This window comes from Rhodnius prolixus, unplaced genomic scaffold (genome assembly GCF_049639745.1).
Source record: "Rhodnius prolixus isolate KJV_2025 unplaced genomic scaffold, Rpr scaffold_7, whole genome shotgun sequence".
NCBI lineage: Eukaryota > Metazoa > Arthropoda > Insecta > Hemiptera > Reduviidae > Rhodnius > Rhodnius prolixus.
Window position 1 is genome coordinate 11,997,960 of NW_027411582.1, and position 20,266 is coordinate 12,018,225.

The following is a 20,266-nucleotide window of genomic DNA, read 5'->3' on the forward strand; positions in this document are numbered from 1 at the left end:
TATTATATGCTTTACATTCTATGTCACTTAAAGGTGTCGCAATACAGTGATCGCTCAGTTATGGCGGTTAATAGGGACCAGAAACGGCCGCGATAAGTGAAAAACCGCGAAGTAGAAGTCACCCTCTCATTTTTAGTGTATGTATAATATCAATAAGTGCATATGAAACCATATAAGTGCATATGTTATCGTTAGAACATTAAAGAATAGTTTCAAACGTGTAAATAAGATATTAATAGTATAAATAACATACATAAAATAATGTATTAATTATATTAATATGATACGTGTGTGTATAACATACGTAGATGTAACTGAAGTGTACATCCTGTAAATATGTTTTTAAAACTCTTTTTGGACGTGGATTTTAAATTGTGTGGGCACTTTCTGCCTTCTGTTGGCGTGCCCGGGCAACTTTCGCGCCATAATTCCTCAATTTGGAATTTTTGAACAATCCGCGAAGTAGCGAGGGATGACTGTAGATCTTTTAGGATGCAAGTGGATTTAGCTTTTATTAACCTTCCAATTTACAATCTATTTGAGATAAGTTCTGTAATTGAGTGATTAGGGATTCTCATTTTACCATTTTTGATATTCCAAAAAAAATTATTTTACGGATCATTGTGATGATGGACAACGATCAGAGCAAAGCTCGAAACCAGACCAGCTGTAGAAAAGATAGAAGAAAACAGGTTAAGATGGCTGGGACACCTGCTACGCATGGATCCTAGCCGAGTAGCAAAGATTGCATACGGCACACAGGTGCAAGGGAAAAGAGAGAGAGGTAGACCCAGATGGAAATGGGAGGAAGGTGTTAGAGAGGCCTGTCAGAGGAGAGGAATAGATTGGCAGAAGAGAAAGCAGCTGGCGGGGGACAGACAGAGTTGGACCGCACTCTACAAAAAAAACTCCCAACACTGCTTAGGCGGTAAACTGGGGGAATGATTATGATGATGATGATGATGATGTGATGATGGAAATATTTTGAGTCATATTGCTCTTCTACTAATTCAGCCACTTCACGCGCTCAACCCATTTCAGTCACCCTCTTTGTAGCAATTTGGATTTAGAGTTCAGATTGGGAGAGCTGTTCGTACCGTGGTGGCTTCTTTACTAAGATGCTGCAATGCTTAGCCGTCCTAATGCTGTCCTTTCCACTTTCTATTAGTGCACACGATTTATTTGGTACAGAAGCTTCGGAACGTGGGTAAAGCCATTTTACTATCAGTTTTCTCTACTTCCATAACAGATAAATCAAAACTGCTAAAAGTAAGCCATCGTCTTTAAAATGAAACCTAAGAATACGAAGTATTGGTATTCATGAACTGTAAATTAAGTTTGATTAATCTAAATCCATTTTGATTCACCCGAACAAGAAATAGAAACAAAAAATTCAATTTTTGATTACTAAAAATGCCAGCAATTATCCTGTTTAAATTAAATACAACTGTCAATTTAAAATTTTAAAGAAAAACAAAATAGTTTTTGAGTGTGTTTTGTTTCTTATTTTGTAAATAAGAATAATTTATGTTCATATCAGGAATAAATTAAAATTCTAATAATAAAAATCAAAACAAAATGAAGTAGTTTTAGCAGGATATTTACTATTCAAATTTTTTATTATTCCTTAATTATGATAACCTTCAAATGACTGTTTCTTTCTTTTATTTTAACTGCATTTTTCCCCCCCTCAATTTTAGTTAGTTGCATTCATTATTTTGACAGCACAAACTTAAAATAAATAAAAAAAAAAATATGTAAATTTTTTTAAAGGTCATAACAGAAATTTACCTGTTTTCTTTTGATTCGTGCAAATATCAAATTAAAGAAACTTTGAAGTGAAATTAAAACTAAAAAAAAATTTTCAAGAACAAATTTAAAAAATAAAAAAATATGTTAACTAGACTTAATTAAAAATACCTTGAAATTTCACCTTTATTTTAAATGTACATATATAATATATATTTTACTTTTTATTTAGAGTTTAAAAACTAAAATTAATTGACTAGCCATTAAATAAAATAAAAATTAAATTTTTAATAATTTGTCAGTGCTGGTTTTTAGCGTAAAAAAAAGAAGAAATAAACTGTAAAGGGTTTAGTTTATATTTTATTAAATAATTATTTTAAATTTAAATAAAATATAAATTTAGAAATGTTGGTAGCTACAGGACTAGGATGATTTGCATATTGTTTGTCAACTTAGAGGTTAATTATTTATTTGTACAATTTTTCCCCCCAATATTTTATGAGACGATTATATTTTTATGACCTATAAATCCATAAGTATTTTGATTAGTGCTGCACGAGAAACGAGACAAATCTCGGTACCGAGACCGAGACCGAGACGAGACTTGAGCAACCGAGACCGAGACCGAGACGAGACTTGAGCAACCGAGACCGAGACCGAGATCGAGACATCATATATATCTCGTCGAGAAATCTCGGTCTCGTCTCGGTTTTTCAAATATTAATTTTTAGCTACAAAAATATAAAATTGTGTTCTTTATTAATAAATAATCATTACGGGTATTGAATTAATTATTAAAAGATACGATTTTATTATATATGTTCAATATTACTACATCTATTTGACTTCGAATTACATAAGTAAAGTAAACAAAGTATTGCCCAAACATTGATACATAAAAGAGCTTTTACTGAGTCAGAAGTTAGAGAAGATCTTCTATTGGTCATTATCATCGCAGCTTGCGAAAATAATCTTTCCGATGGCACTGAAGTTGCACAGATACTAAAAATATCTTTTGCCATTCTAGACAAATTTTTGAAGGAATTCTCAAGTGTTTTCCACCATTCTAAAATGTCAACGTCTACTGGTGCTTGGTCTAATTTGGTGTAATTAATTATTTCTGTCTTCCATGCTTCGGTGATATTTGCTGATTTTTGAGCAAATGGTGCAAAAATATTGATGCTGTCGTCGTCATCGTCAAAAGGTGACTCATCAGATTCTTTATCTTCTCCAACAGCCATAACTAATGGAGCGGGAAGTTTGTTGGGAGGTGTATTTTTTATTTCACGAATCGACTTGTTATAGCAGGCAGATATGTTATTTAGGCCTTTCATTTGGCGCGTTTTTAACATCTTTTTGAAATTATATAAAGATATATAACAGTAATAGTATTATATGATGCATTAAAGTGTAAGTAGTTGTCTTCTTTTACACACATTTTCATTACCAATATATAAATTAAAATAATTATTAGAAAATAATAACATTTTTTGAAAAGATTATTAATAGTAAACCGCTTTTAATACTTAAACAAAAATTCAAAAAACCGAGACCGAGATATCTCGACGAGACCGAGACCGAGACTTGAGCGACCGAGACCGAGACCGAGATCGAGACTGCATAAAGTCTCGCCTCGTCTCGGTCTCGTGCAGCACTAATTTTGATTTTTCTTTATTTAGTTTTTAGTGTACATTTTGGGTAATTTGAGCATTGTCAATAGTTCTCCGGGAATGAATTTTTTTTTCTGGGTTAACTCATTTCTTAATACTGTTTCAAAATAATAGAAATTTTTTCGTTGCACAGAATTGTTTATCAGGTTTTTCTCTTTATCTGCTCAAGATAAGTGAGAAATGTAAGAAAAGAGATATGCAGCTTAATTGCAACTAGCTGAAAGATTCATTGCGGGCCAGACTAGGCTTAAAATCGCCTATTTTTTCAGGCGGGGCTTAACGTCCAACTACCATTTACTTAGGTGTCGTGGACGGAGGCGACTAGCAAACGTACTTTACTATTTCTTATTTAACCATTAAATAAAATCCAAGGCCAAGACCGGGAATCGAAACTAGTACCACAATAGCTTAAAGGGTTATATACTTCTTTTTTAAGCCACCTGAGGTAGTAGAGGTGACATTTGTTCTGTTTTGTGGCCCGAAATAGTCTCAAGGGGCCATCATGATTCTTGGGACTTGCTTTGCATGAGATCTTCTCTTATGTGTACACCGTTTATGATCCTCTAGAGATAACATCGTGCTGGTTTTTTGGCCTTCTTTATGAGGCGTATCTTATTCCTAAGAGTTTATTTAATCAATATTAATTAGTGCTGCACGAGAAACGAGACAAATCTCGGTCTCGGTCTTGGTCTCGGTACCGAGACGGAGGCGACTAGCAAACATACTTTACTATAAATTTCTCATATTAACCATTAAATAAAATCCAAGACCGAGACGAGACTTGAGCAACCGAGACCGAGATCGAGACATGATACATATCTCGTCGAGAAATCTCGGTCACGTCTCGGTTTTTCAAATATTAATTTTTAGCTACAAAATTATAAAATTGTGTTCTTTATTAATAAATAATCATTACGGGTATTGAATTAATTATTAAAAGATACGATTTTATTATATATGTTCAATATTACTACTTCTATTTGACTTAGTACAAATGTACAAACAGAAAGCCAATTCGCCAAAACACTATGAATGACCAAATTAACCTATAACTCTGACACACTCTTAAAAGTCATTCCATAACACAAACACAGCTTAGTAGCAAACCTCAATCAAAACACTACAGTATAACGAACACAAAAGTGCGTGATCTGTACTAAGTAAAGTAAGCAAAGTAAAGTAATCGCCTATTTTTTCAGGCTGGGCTTTACGTCCAACTACCAGTTTGGCGACTAGCAAACATACTTTACTATAAATTTCTCATATTAACCATTAAATAAAATCCAAGGCCTAAGACCGGGAATCGAACCCAGTACCACACTACACATTAGCTTCGCAGGTCTCGCACCGCTCGGCTACCGTGGCGGCCCCCTTCGAATTACATAATTTTTACATAAATTCACTAAATTTCACTATTCATATCATTCATTCATTCAATTTCATAAATTTCACTATTAATAATCTAATACTTTGAACTTTGATATTATTTGAATTATATTTTAGAATTTTGGAATTAGTGAATTTGAAAAAAAAGACTATCTATGCACCTAAAAAATATTGCCACAAATTTTCGTTTTTAAGATACACTTTGCCCAAGCATTGATACATAAAAGAGCTTTTACTGAGTCAGAAGTTAGAGAAGATCTTCTATTGGTCATTATCATCGCAGCTTGCGAAAATAATCTTTCCGATGGCACTGAAGTTGCACAGATACTAAAAATATCTTTCGCCATTCTAGACAAATTTTTGAAGGAATTCTCAAGTGTTTTCCACCATTCTAAAATGTCAACGTCTACTGGTGCTTGGTCTAATTTGGTGTAATTAATTATTTCTGTCTTCCATGCTTCGGTGATATTTGCTGATTTTTGAGCAAATGGTGCAAAAATATTGATGCAGTCGTCGTCGTCGTCAAAAGGTGAATCATCAGATTCTTTATCTTCACCAACAGCCATAACTAATGGAGTGGGAAGTTTGTTGGGAGGTGTATTTTTTATTTCACGAATCGACTTGTTATAGGAGGCAGATATGTTATTTGGGTCTTTCATTTGGCGCGTTTTTAACATCTTTTTGAAATTATATAAAGATATATAACAGTAATAGTAACATATGATGCATTGAAGTGTAAGTAGTTGTCTTCTTTTACACACATTTTCATTACCAATATATAAATTAAATTAATTATTAGAAAATAATAACATTTTTTGAAAAGATTATTAATAGCAAACCGCTTTTAATTCTTAAACAAAAATTCAAAAAACCGAGACCGAGACCGAGATATCTCGACGAGACCGAGACCGAGTCTTGAGCGACCGAGACCGAGACCGAGATCGAGACTGCATAAAGTCTCGCTTTGTCTCGGTCTCGTGCAGCACTAATATTAATATTTTAATAAAAGTAATAATTGTTTAGTAAAAATCAACTATTTATTATTTTATAATCTTACTTTTTAGCAGTAGACATTTTTTAAAGTAACTAGGCATTAGATCAGAGGTGAGCAACCTTTTTAATCAATGGGCCAATTTAAATTTAATTTTTTTTTTGGCGGGCCGCACGTAGATTAACTCTTACTAATAATTTACGAAACTTCGTACGAAACGCATCGCGTCCGTATTGCATGTTTGAACAAGTCACCGACAAGTGTGTATCTCGTCACAAAAAAATCGCGCAGACGCGGCGCGTTCGTATTGCATGTTTAAAAACGTCGTCGACAAATAACTCGCCTTAAAAAAATATGTAGGTTTAGTATGTACGACCATTTTATTATAATTAATTTTATAACAATATATTGATGGGAGAAAGTCGATAAAATAAGTTCAATTTTAGAAATGCTTGGCGGGCCGCGTGTTGCTCATCCTTGCTTTATAATAATTGACTGCCATTTTTATTTTAATTTTTGTTTAATAAGAGCTATGAAATGACTTGTTATTAACAAAAATAATTAATAAAAGTTGAAAAAGTTGCTTTTAATGATAATAAAAGTAAAGAAAATATTAAAGCGCCTCCTAGAAGAAGCCATGCTTGAGATTAGAAACGTCTGGTATGATGTTAGAGTGGCTTAGATTGAGGAAGGGTGGGCGCGATAGTGGGGCAAACCGAGTGTTGATCATCTAGGTCAGTGGTGTGCTCGGTTCCTCTAGAGAGGTGGCGCTTACGTCATCAACCTATATTTCGCTAGTATTATACTACTAGATATTTTTAATTCATTCTCTATCTCTTTCACTTTCTTCATATTAATAAATCGCTAATTTCATTATTTTTTTTTTCAAAAAAATTCATTTATTTAAAACAATGATAAATAAAATGGGTAAAATACCAATAAAAATCTGTAAAAAAGTAATCAAAATAAAAGTTATAATATTCCCTTATGTTCTCTAATCCAAGGTCAAGATTGTAATGTCATGACCAATGGGTGAACTGGCTTGTCTATTTATTTTTTTTATTTTTTTTTTAATTATTCTTTTTATTTTTAGTTTCGCTTTCAAGTAGTGAATTGCGCGTAGGCTTCTCTCTTTTTAATGTACGACATGCGCGCGCATACAGATGTGATGAAAAAAAGAGAAATACACTATCTGAACACGGCACGTTTTGTTGTCCTTCATTTTGATTTATTTTATTCTTTAATATTCTTCCTTACTTTATTTATGTGGTAGCTAATGTGGTGGGGGCTGCGCCCCTCTGGTTCCTGTTTCCTGGATCTATTATTTTATGTAGGGATTTTTTGCTTTAATTACAGTCATTTCCTTAATTTTTCTGTAACCATATTATCGGTTAAATGATTATTTTATTATTATTTCTCAGCCTTTTTCTTTTTAATATTTTGGGAAATTGTTTAGCAATTCTTCCACTGACTTCTTGGTCGGTTTTTCCCACTAAGCTGGACCATTGGCGGCAATTTTCTCTATAGATTTTCATTCAACATTTTTGACTCCGTTGCACATATTAGCCTTTGAGAGAGATCCTTTATCTTGGATAGTTCTTCATTATTCTTGCCTTCTTTATTAACCAAAATTAACTCCAGCCATTTTTTTGCTTCTATTAAACTTTGAAAGATACAACATCTTATATTCTACATCTCTTTTACGTCCACAAAACCTTAGTGCAGGCCACATCTCTACATGATAACCACTTCTTGTTTGTTTCCCTTTATATTAATGACCCAAATAAAGGAACAAGCAAGATACATTGTCGCATAGCTTCCTTCTTATAACTAAAATCAAATACAAGCGTTAAATGAATGTTCAGAATTATTGCTGAATTATTATTACCCATATTTCGCTCAAATATGGGTAAATTATTCATGCGCCTTTTTGCAGCCAAATTAATTACTAATTTCAAATTGAATAATATTAAATAAACATGTAATTGTTATTTTAAATAGTTTCTGATAACATTTCCAGCAATTTAAGGCAACCTGGAATTATTGTATTAAATTTAATGTAGCACTGAACTAAAAGCTTTAGAAACAATCACTTTTTTCAAATAATAATTTTGATATATTTATAAAAAATTTATTGAATTTCAGTAGCTACATAAGTATTGTTTATGGTAATAAGTGCATTGAAATTGAAATTTTATTGGTTGAATTAATATTTGAAAAATTATTATAAAAGAAATGCAATAGCTGGAGTTTCAACAGTTAGTTGTTTAATTTTGGCAGCGCCGTGTTAGGACCCAGTGTTATACTATACACGCAATACATGCCGAAAATGCTTTCTTAGTATAATCTGGAATTTGCTGTTGTGGAACTGTTAGATACTATTTAACGCTGTTTTTTTTTAAAGATTTTATTAATAATTAATTTATTTATTAATAATTTGTTTGCAATACTTAATCTTTTAGCTATAAGGGCAAAGTATTATTATTGCAATATTTATCGGAAATTTTGCTCTACATAGTTGAAAAAAAAGAGTTTTTATTTATTTATTTATTATTATTTTTTAACATTTGTCTTGTTATCGTCTTTGTCAGCCAAGTCTGGAGAATAGGGGGGATGTGAAACGAGTTGGAACCCTATTTCCATTAAATTTGCGACCACAACTGCTGAGGTGTGAGCTGGTGCGTTGTCGTGATGGAAAAGGACTTTTTTGTGGGCCAATCGTGGGCGTTTTTCTTGCAGCTCGGTTTTCAAACGGTCCAATAACGATGAATAATATGCACCTGTAATAGTTTTACCCTTTTCCAGATAGTCGATGAGGATTATTCCTTGCGAATCCCAAAAGACAGTCGCCATAATCTTTCCGGCCGAAGGAACGGTCTTCGCCTTTTTTGGCGCAGATTCCCCCTTGGTAACCCATTGTTTAGATTGTTCTTTGGTCTCAGGAGTGTAGTGATGTATCCATGTTTCATCCACAGTGACGAAACGACGCTTAAAGTCCTGCGGATTCTTCTGGAACAGCTGCAAACCGTCCTTGCAACACTTCACACGATTTCGTTTTTGGTCAAGCGTGAGCAATCGCGGCACCTATCTTGCGGATAGCTTTGTCATGTCCAAATGTTGATGCAAAATATTATGTACCCGTTCATTCGAGATGCCCACAGCACTAGCAATCTCACGCACCTTCACTCTTCTGTCATCCATCACCATATCGTGGATTTTATCAATGATTTCTGGAGTAGTAACCTCAACAGGGCGTCCAGAACACGTTCAGCGTCACTTGTGCCCATATGGCCACTACGAAAATTTTGAAACCACTTATAAACTGTTCTAATCGAAGGTGCAGAGTCACCATAATGTTTATCAAGCTTCTCTTTAGTCTCCTGAGGCGTTTTGCCTTTCATAAAGTAGTGTTTAATCAACACACGAAATTCTTTTTCGTCCATTTTTTGAAAATCACTCGACTTCCTCGATTCAAACGAATGCCAAACACAAAGAAATAGACCGATCTGGCTGAAACTTGGTGTGTGTTCTTCCAAGAGATGCTACTAACTAAACATAACCTCGATACGCGCCAGTAGTGCTATCTCTCTGTCTTTGCACGGACCTTTCAAACGACCCTCGTATTTTCTTGGTCCTTGAAGTGGACTTAAAAAAAAACGTTTTTGAATAATCTATCCTTTCAATCAATCAAGAAATCCTTAACGAATAAAAGACTTACGAAGGACGAAAATAAGGCTACTTAAAGGGAATGATTTTAGTTAATTGTTTAAAAATTCTTTGTAAAATTTAAATTATAGGTACTTTGGTTTATGGTTTCCACAATTATAATAATTTGTTTTCTCTTTTTCTTTTGCAGTTTACCGCTGATGCTGAGGATTCCTGTCGCATCTCTTTCTTCGCGAATTATTAGGTAAGTGATCTAGTTTATTACGAACATTATTAATAACTGTTGTAAAATTTGTTTCTCATCTTTCTCTATCTCATAAGCTCTCAAATCTTTATTTAATACTTAATTTAATGCGTCATCCAGTGTTGTGTGCCGTTAAAATTTAGATAAAGTAAAAATTCTTTACACCAAAATTAATCAATCAAATTCTGATGATGAATGGAATTACGAAACGGGTCAGGGGTACAATGAATAAACACGCGTGCTACGATAGATAAAATCAGGGATAAATTTATCCTCATTGATAAATAGTTATTTTATTTTTTTAAAAATGGTTTAAGGCGCGCCAACATCTGAGGTTATTGGCGCCTCGGGTGTACTGCCGGCCTCCGGACAGTACTCTCTCGTTACAGACAACACTATCCATCACCGGGCCAGAGAGGCAGCAGCTGGATTTAAACCCGGGATCTCCGCGTTGAAATGCAATACGCTAACCAAATAGCTAATTCCTTCCCTAGTTACTCTTTATTTTCTTAAATAAATGCAATATTTGAATGAAAATTTTATCCCTGTGTGGTAAATATGGGGTAGATATAGGTTTATCTAGAAACTAGGGAGTAGATTTTTAATAATTTGAAATTTAGAAAAAAGGGAAATATTATTCAGTAATTTAAGAATATTAGGGAAACCTAAGCAATTTAAACCAATTTAAGAAAATATTTTAAAGTAAAATACTTAGCATAGGACAGGAATTTGAAGTGCTTTGCTGCTCGGTTGCAACAAATTATATTATAAAATAGAATTCGAGAACTTTTTGGTAGCCATTTCTATTTGTTCGGAACCCTTTTGTAATTCAATAATTAAAGCATTTTAATGTAAAATATCTACTGAATCTTTGAAACTATTGCCACTAATAAACAAAATATTGTTTTAGCTAATAAACAAAATGAATCGACAAATATTCACTGTTAGCAATAAAATAAAAAAGAACAACACATTTTTTGGGGCAACTTAATTTTTTTTTTAATTAATAAATTTATCTGTTATTAACTCTGCTTTAATTAATAAACTTAATAAAGCTTTACTTAAGCTTAACACGATTTAAAATTTATTAATATTTATTAATCGTAAAATAAAAAATAATAATTTTTTTGTTGACGATTTCATTTTAAGTTATTTTTGTGAGAGAAATCCAAATATTCAGAACCAGATGTGAATGTTAGCTGGAAACATCTGATATAGATTTTAAATTGTTCTGACCTCCAAAACGTGGATGATTCAGCTAGCTATGAATCATACACTTAAAAACAATACTAGAATAATTATTTATTAAACGCCAAAAATTTAAATAAATTTCGCTCTATTTTTTTTTAAATAAAATAATTTAGGAAAACTTGACATGATTTTTCTCTTATTACTTTTCTCAAAAGTTTTAACACCCAAAATTTTTCTTTCAACTCCAAACATTTGAATTACGAGGGTCGTTTGAAAAGTCCGTGCAAAAATAAAAACTACTTAATTTTTTGGGGTAAACCTTTTTTATTTTTCAACATAGTCTCCTTTTAGGCTTATACACTTCGTCCAACGCTGCTCTAGTTTGTTGATCCCTTCCGAATAATAGGATTTGTCCAAGTCTGAAAAATACATATTCGTTTCTGCAATCACCTCCTCGTTTGAATAAAATCTTTTTCCCGCCAGCCATTTCTTCATATTGGGGAACAAATAGTAGTCCGAGGGAGCCAAGTCTGGAGAATAGGGGGGATGTGAAACGAGTTGGAACCCTATTTCTATTAATTTTGCGACCACAACTGCTGAGGTGTGAGCTGGTGCGTTGTCGTGATGGAAAAGGACTTTTTTGTGGGCCAATCGTGGACGTTTTTCTTGCAGCTCGGTTTTCAAACGATCCAACAACGATGAATAATATGCAGCTGTAATAGTTTTACCCTTTTCCAGATAGTCGATGAGGATTATTCCTTGCGAATCTCAAAAGACAGTCGCCATAATCTTTCCGGCCGAAGGAACGGTCTTCGCCTTTTTTTTGGCGCAGATTCCCCCTTGGTAACCCATTGTTTAGATTGTTCTTTGGTCTCAGGAGTGTAGTGATGTATCCATGTTTCATCCACAGTGACGAAACGACGCTTAAAGTCCTGCGGATTCTTCTGGAACAGTTGCAAACCGTCCTTGCAACGCTTCACACGATTTCGTTTTTGGTCAAGCGTGAGCAATCGCGGCACCCATCTTGCGGATAGCTTTGTCATGTCCAAATGTTGATGCAAAATATTATGTACCCGTTCATTCGAGATGCCCACAGCACTAGCAATCTCACGCACCTTCACTCTTCTGTCATCCATCACCATATCATGGATTTTATCAATGATTTCTGGAGTAGTAACCTCAACAGGGCGTCCAGAACGTTCATCGTCACTTGTGCCTATATGGCCACTCCGAAAATTTTGAAACCACTTATAAACTGTTCTAATCGAAGGTGCAGAGTCACCATAATGTTTATCAAGCTTCTCTTTAGTCTCCTGAGGCGTTTTGCCTTTCGTAAAGTAGTGTTTAATCAACACACGAAATTATTTTTCGTCCATTTTTTGAAAATCACTCGACTTCCTCGATTCAAACGAATGCCAAACACAAAGAAATAGACCGATCTGGCTGAAACTTGGTGTGTGTTCTTCCAAGAGATGCTACTAACTAAACATAACCTCGATACGCGCCAGTGGTGCTATCTCTCTGACTTTGCACGGACTTTTCAAACGACCCTCGTATATCCCTTTACCTCATTTTTTAACATTTTACAACATTTGAATTATTCACCTTTATCCTCATTCAAAAAGTACTCTTTTTCGAATTTTCGGGAATAAAATTGCCAGAGAAATTTTTAAATTTATGTGTTCTGTATTTTATTACTCTAATTTTGTATAAAATCAAATGTGCGCTAATTAAAAAACAAAAAAAAACGGAAGAATCAATTCAGTAAAGTGTCATTTTCAGTCAGCTGATTGTTTTCAAATTTAGAATTTCAGTTCCAAATTTAATTCTAATTAATATTGTTTAGGTGTCGACATCGAAAAGGCATTAGATAGGAAGGTCTAACCATCTTTTATCCCAAACGTGACCTTAAAAGATTTATTTATTCATTTTGTAAAATATCCAAAATAATAGTTTCAAGATTTTTACATAAATGCAAATATGTAGTGCATCAAGTTCGTGTTCATCGCATTAATTTTTTTTTTTTGTACAATTGATTCATCAAAGTGGTACTTAAAGATTGATTTAGACTTTTGACTTTTGATTGATGCAGACCAGTTTGTAAAAATCATATTTTTGTTTTTATCGTAATAACGGATCTTCAAAAGTGAAATAGAATGCTTACAACACCTAATTAAATCAAAAAATATTTCCGCCATTTTGAGAAAATTTCTCCCCTTCCCCCAAAGAAGAGAAATTATTAATAAATTGGCACTGCTGATTGGTTACTTTAAATTAAATAAAAAGCTTATTGTGTCAGCTTCCATTGTGGTTACCTTTACCAAAGATAGACACACACACACGCCCGTCCAAATTTTGTATTTTCTTTGCAAATTCTCAATCAAAAATGTGCTCAACTGCTGCATTTCTTCTTGCCAAGATTTTTTAACTTGAAAAAACAAAAAACAGGTAAAACTAAAGAGCATTTACGTAACGATTGCATTGGGTATTCGGTGCATTCCTTGTCCCTCCTCCCCCTCCTCTGAATGCAATCTCACGGTATTGGAATATGAAAGTAAATTCCGCTATATGAAAGTGAGCGTATTGACTGCTCTCAGAGAGTATTAACAGCTTTAATTTTCCATCGTGAACCTGTAAATAGGTCAGCGATATCAGATATCTTCTTAGACGACAGCTTCAAAACTAAATCCTTTCTCCCCCTACTTCTTCCAGTAGCCGTTATCAACAATGAACTATCAATCGACATACATACATACATAAGGAAACTTACTCTTTAAAACACCTTCTTACCAGTTATTAATATGTTAGTTATGGAATCAAGATAGATGTTATTTCTTGTCCCTTTCTTATACCAATAATTCTCAACGTACCTATGATGGTTCCTTTCACAGTCTGTTCGCAGTTCAGACCTGTTTCCTCCTCCAATGTACATATCTTCATTGAATTCTTTAAATTCTTTTCTGATAGGGTGAACAGTCTTGGATGTAGCCGACCTAGAAACACCATCTGTCATTATGAAAATAAATAAATAAAACAAAAACTGAAAAAAATAAATTTTTTTACAAATTTTCTTTAAAATAAAGGGCAAATCCTCGTTTATAATAGTATTTTTTGCAATAACGTAGATCAAATAGTTTTCGTTACAAAAAATTTGCCAAAAATGGGTAAAAATGACACCTACTAAATTTGTTTGAGACACAGCGTCTCCTGTGTACCTATTTTAATGTCATTTGATTAGTTTGTGTCTTTTGGAGGTCTCGGCGATCTACATTCAATACCAGAGGAGTTTGAATCCGCATTTAGTTTAAATCAAAATGTGTTTAAAAGGATGATCTGGTTAACTGGGTGAAAATAATATTTCGTATTCCACGGGAAACCAATCAAAATAATGGAGGTTTAGACCTTCTTAGGAGCTACGATTTCCTTTCCGAGCTGGAGAGTATTTTCCGCTTTTGGAAATATTATTTTTTTTTGTGAATTATTGACGATTACATGGAAGAACGCTTCTTTTTTGAAATCATGAAAGCATCGTGCGTACAACAGCGGTGAGCTGCTCAGAGTTCTATATTTTGGGTCTTTCGTGTTTGCTGCAGGGATAGATGATGGTAGAAACGAGCTTGGTTCGAATTTGTGGACCGATATATAGCGTCTATCGACGCGTTGAGTTTTACCAAATTAAGCTGAAGCGGGCGCCACGGTAGCTGAGCGGTTAGAGGCAAGACCTGCGAAGCTAATATGCATTGTGGTACTAGGTTCGATTCCCGGTCTTAGGCCTTGGATTTTATTTAATGGTTAATAAAAGAAATGTACATTAAAGTATGTTTGCTAGTCGCCTCCATCCATTACACCTAATTTGGTAGTTGGACGTTAAGCCCCGCCTGAAAAAATAGGCGATTACTTTACTTTAAGCTGAAGCAGGTGATGTGTCTGTAAACTACAGCTTAGCGGACTAAGAAAATCACTTGCTTCCTTAAAAGAAATCGGAAGAAAGCAAGGATGGAAACGAGTCGTGGTTGAGGTAACCAGTTTATGCAAAGCCAGCCGCGCAAAAACGTTGCTCTATTGATCGAGTAGATGGGTTAGTCTTGACGAAAGGTTCCGACATAGGCGTATTACCACAAAATATATTTTAAAAATTTGGGAGATTGATAGCTAATTTAGGAGGAACTTCGGCCAGTAAGCCGGCTTCTGTTGAATTCTGCATCTTCTTATACTGCTCTCGTTGTGGGCGGAGCTAATAAACAAAAGGATATACAACAGGTCTAGATTTAAAGGTTGGGGCTACATTACGGATCGCTTCTGCGTACCGCCCAGTTTTGGTGCCGGTCGTTTTAGTAACTGTTGGGGCGTTACCCCACCAGTAATGGGTTTCACAAATTGGTGTGTATGTGTGTGTGTGTGAGGATGAGGTCATCATATTTCGCCTCTGAAGTCAAAGAAGAATTTAATATTTATAAAAAAAAGACTGGGCCCGTTCAGTGAAGATTGGTTAAGTTAGCTAAAAACAAGTTATCTTTTCTTTAGATTTCAACTCACTTTTCCATTTCTCTCTATAATATTACTATTCATTATATGTATTTTATACTAATTTCCATTCTTTCCCAAGGTATTTTCACAGCGAATCTGAATGTTTCCCTACTTTTTTAACATAAACTTACTCCTGAGTTGAAACAATATCACGAACGAACTTAAAACACTTAATTAAATCTAAAACTAGGAATGCGTTCCTTGGACAGAAATTTCTCTGGCAATGCATTGGATCTTGGTAATGGCAGGAGTTTTCAAGATTTTCGTTATTCTTTTTTTTTTGAAATTAAAAGTGAAATTCATACCAAATGGAAAAGCGATACTAACTTTCAATACAACCAAAAAAAGGCTATCTTTTGGAGTTATTTTTCTTTCAATCAATTGACAAGCGTTTCTAGGACAAAATTACAACTGCAATTTTTTTTGTTTTTCCTTTAATTACTAACGTCTACACAAATAGTTACGGTACAAATCCTGCTAAACAGTAAGAACTGACGCTCGCAGTGCGGTACTAGAAGTAGAACTGACTAAAATACTTTGCTTTTAATCTAATGTCCAACAGAGAACTGTCTTGTTTCCGTTGCGTATTCTTCTTTAAATTTCCTAGTCACTGGAACCAGTCGAAATATTTAAAGTTTTAAACCGTTTAGGTACTTACTTTACACATTATTATAAAGGGACGGAGTTGTAGTTGTTATGAAGCGCGTATTTATAAGTGGCAGATCCCGCTTATAGCTACTTTTTATTTTTTAGAAAAAATTGTTTATAGTAAAGTATACGTTTCCATCGTCCGCGGTACCTAACTAGTAGTTGCACATTGAGCCTTAACTGGAAAATAGGCGATTATTTTACTTTACTAAAGTACAGTAGGCTTATCAATTTGGTGGTATTCTGTAGAACGGAAATGCTTGTTTCAAAAATATCATTTTATTACTGCGAACATAATTAAAGCCAAAGAACTTATTTATAAAAAGGATCTAGTTCCAAAAATATTTTATGACGTATACCGCATTAAGAGAAGTTCATATAAGATTATTTTATAGCGGCCATTTTGTGTAATTTATTTACTTTAAAAAGAAACATTGAAAATGGCCGCTTCAAAAAAATGGTACCACGGTAACCAGTTGGATACTGAATTCACCTCAGGTACAAGCCATCAGTATGCGTACAGCTAAATATCCTTCCTGCTAACAGCGTTGCGGACACACATCTTCTTACAAAACCTACCTCAGTTTTCTATTTATATTCAGTCTAAAAATATTTGGTAAATCTCCCAGAAGATTGATGACAAGTTTTGGAGAAAAAAATATATGGACCTATTATTCAAAAGGTTGTAAGTTGGTTTTGATTTTTCTCTTCAATTTTTTTAGACAAAGGATATTTTGCGATCGCGTCAGTCTGAATGTGGGCGAAGTGAAAGTGTTGAAATTTGTATTTTTATTGCTTCCAATTTGTTCAAATTTTCGTATACCGGAAGAGGACTTAGGAGGTACTAAGATGACTTTAGAGTATTGCATGATTTTGTCGAAAATGTACCAATGGTTTTCTTTTGAACTTCCTTAAGGTCTATTTTTATTTATTAATTTTTATTATTTTTTGTAACTATTTAATTTACATCTGTCTATTCCTCGTAAGCGCCGAGCGGTTAGAGGCGAGACCAGTAAAGCTAGTGTGTATTGTGGCACTGGGTTCGATTCCCGGGCTTAGGTCTTGGATTTTATTTAATAAAAGAAATTTAAAATAAAGTATGTTTGCTAGTCGCCTCTGTCCACGACACCTAATTGGTAGTTGGAAGTTAAGCCCCGCCTGAAAAAATAGGCGATTACTTTACTTTCACTTTACAACTGTCTATTGGTCACAAGTAAATATGATAGCGATTAATACATAAACAAAGTAAATGAAAGGATTGAATGTGGGCCATCCAACGATTACCACCATGAGTCAACTAATACAGGATACCGATGAAGTGAATTCGGAGGACGTTTCAGGTGATTAAGTGGACGCGAGGCTATCGACGCTTCAGTCTTAAGGGGAGGATTCGAGGGAAGAGGTAGACTGGAACAGGTTGCTTATGAGGGGATTGTGATTAACGGGATTTGGGGTAGGTCAAGAACAAAAGTGATTTTTAAGTCAGAGTGAATATAGTCTGTTTGCTGTTGTAGAAAGGTACGTTAACGGTGATGCTTTGGATTTTTGATTGGAAGGATTGGATACGTTAAGATTAGAGCGCTTAGATTGTAGTTCAAGCCCTGAAGTCCAGATTGCGGCTAATAGAACTGTGTAAAGTTTCATTTTGTTCGCTAGATGCCTTGACGGATGTGGTAAGACTTAAGAATTCGTCAAGTGGTTTTTTTTTGGAAGCGTTAAAGGATATCACAAACACTTTCCAAACGCCTTTGACGAAAATAGTCGGCGTACCACATCCGTCAAGGCCTAGGTTGGTAAATGGTACTAACTTCCGGCCCCAACAACACCAGGGCTAACTGGCCAAGACAAACGGGTTCACGCTAAGGTGAAATCAGTTGCAATTTGGATCTTTGTTTGAGTAGTCTTTTAATCACTCGGTCCCTTTTTTGGTCGGAGCCAGTTATGGGGGTATCCACAAGGGGCGTTTGTCGAGGTAGAGTCCGAGATAATTTGATATTTAAAATTAGTGTCAATTTGAACTTTGATAGTTTGCCTAAATGACACCAGACAATATCCCAATCAAGTTTTGGGTTAGATAGTGACAAAATTTAGACAGTTCTGAGGATGAACCCTTAGACAAGACGGTCTTAAATTTACGTTTTTTTTTGAAATTTGAGAACTCTCAACATGCTCGCAATAATTTTTCACATTTCACAGCACCAACAGTAATTACTTCACTTTATTAGTTGGCAAGAACTTAATCTTTCTTTAATCATTTCTCGTCTTTAATTAATTTATACACTTATAATTGAAACACTTAAAGCACATTGATTGTAAATTAATGGCGCTGAAGTCATATTGAATACGTCTATAAAAAAGGTTTTTATAGCAATGCAACTTGTATGCAAGGGGATAACGACTTTGGGAAAGGTGCAGGGGGGTGGAAAAAACTAAGCACAAAATGATCAAATATTATTAAAAGACCTTAACAATACAGATAATGTTGAAAGATGGACGAGTTGTTAACGTGTCTGGACATGTCTGCCGTGGCATCTGTCTGCAGAAAATTGATTGCAGAGATAATTGACCCTTTAACAGTCTTATTATAAAGCAATATCCGTTCTCCACATGGGAAATCCATTCACAGGTGTACATATACAGGATTTCTGTTGCTACTTAAGTTCTGATAGCACCTGATTATTTACTCCAAAAACAGCTGGTGCGAACCACTCAGACGACCATCCCCTTATTACTAAAATTCTCAAGGTCATAAGTAACAAAATTTTCCTTAAAGTAACGTCGATAATTTGAAACGATTGAAAAACTTTTCTTTAGTAAGGATTAAAGCAGGATGTACCTTAATGTTACTTAGCCATAACGCTTTCATCCTGCAAAAATTTTATCAAAATCGGGGTAAGATTCTCAGGAGTTATTAGTAATAATAATTTTGGAGGAAGCCTTACTTATATGGGGCTAACTCCCCTCCCATTCGATGTACGGCGTCGAGACCCTTAAAAGGCACATCTACATGAAATTCCGAATCGAATGACACGTCATTCATGAAAATCGGTTCACGCGGTTAGGCGCTACGTTGTTTACCAAAAAAAAAGGGTAATAACCAGAAGAAGAAGATTTCCTGAAAATGCCGTTTTTGCTCATTTTCAGCAACTTTTTTCTCAAAATTTATTAGATCTGAGATGCTGCAAAAAATACAGTTATAAAAGAGGATTTGCCCTATTTTTTAAAGAAAATTTGGAGATTTTAACTTTTATAGAAAAAGAGAAAAAAAATTGTTAAAGTGGGGTGTTTTTCAACGTTAAATGTTTTCTTGCACTACTTTTTTTGACGATCAACCCTTTATACAACTATGCTATTGGACAGCATTAATGATTCTTTTAGCAACATAATCAACCCTTCTCTATATTGTGTAGGACACAAAAACCGTACATTATACTCAGATGGTTCTTTAGTGCGAATAAAAAGTTAAGAGATTTGATTGCCAACAGTCAGCCTGACTGTTAACTTATTGCCTAACGTAAAGAGTCTTTCCAAAACAGGAAATTAAAGCAATTTTCTTTCTGGATTTTTCAAGGATTCATTTGGTTCCCCTTTCCCAGGGCATCACACTTTTTTATTTTCTCCTTTTAACGTTTTGCTAATTACTTTTTAATTAAGTTGGTTTAGTGTCTCTCAATTCTCGTTCGCTTTCTCTACCTCTATGTTCAAAGTGAATAGGAAATCTTAAGCTAAATGTGAAAATAGATCTTTAAAAAATGAGTTACAGAAAATGAGAGAAAAATGAACTCTAATCAGGCAATCATCCTGATTGGAGGGATGAAAATTGCATTATCAGTTTTTTCATTGGGATTTTTTTTTTTGGGGCTTTGGCTTTTCACCAAACAGCCAACTTCGAAGTTCATTCCTTCCCAGAATATTTGTTCTTAGCTTTCTATCAACAAATATATTTGTTAATCATATCTTCGACAGGTTTCAGGACATAGACATTATTTGCAAATATGTTGTATTCGTATCTAAATGGCGCACTCAAATTTTTGTACAAAGAGATGAACAGCTCATCTCTTTCTATCTTATACAGTGACATTCCACGACGATATGTTTAAAATCTTCTTCCTCCTTACATTTTTTGCACAACAGAGTAGGTATGACCCGCACACTGCATGGTTCGCTCTAAATCTTCTAATTGTAGTAACCAAT

At 34.3% G+C, this 20,266-nt stretch overlaps 1 protein-coding gene across 8 annotated transcripts in view; it reads right to left on the minus strand.

Moving 5' to 3' along the window:
* Positions 1 to 20,266, minus strand: part of Eip93F (Ecdysone-induced protein 93F) — a 356,990-nt gene that overhangs the window by 133,037 nt on the left and 203,687 nt on the right. For 5 of the 8 annotated variants that reach the window (XM_074114090.1, XM_074114093.1, XM_074114098.1 and 2 more), the window contains one exon: positions 13,768 to 13,890. The exons of the other annotated variants lie outside the window; for them this stretch is intronic. In XM_074114090.1, the coding sequence (XP_073970191.1) occupies positions 13,768 to 13,890 (123 nt within the window). The remainder of the gene's footprint in view (positions 1 to 13,767; positions 13,891 to 20,266) is intronic. 8 annotated transcript variants of the gene reach the window in all.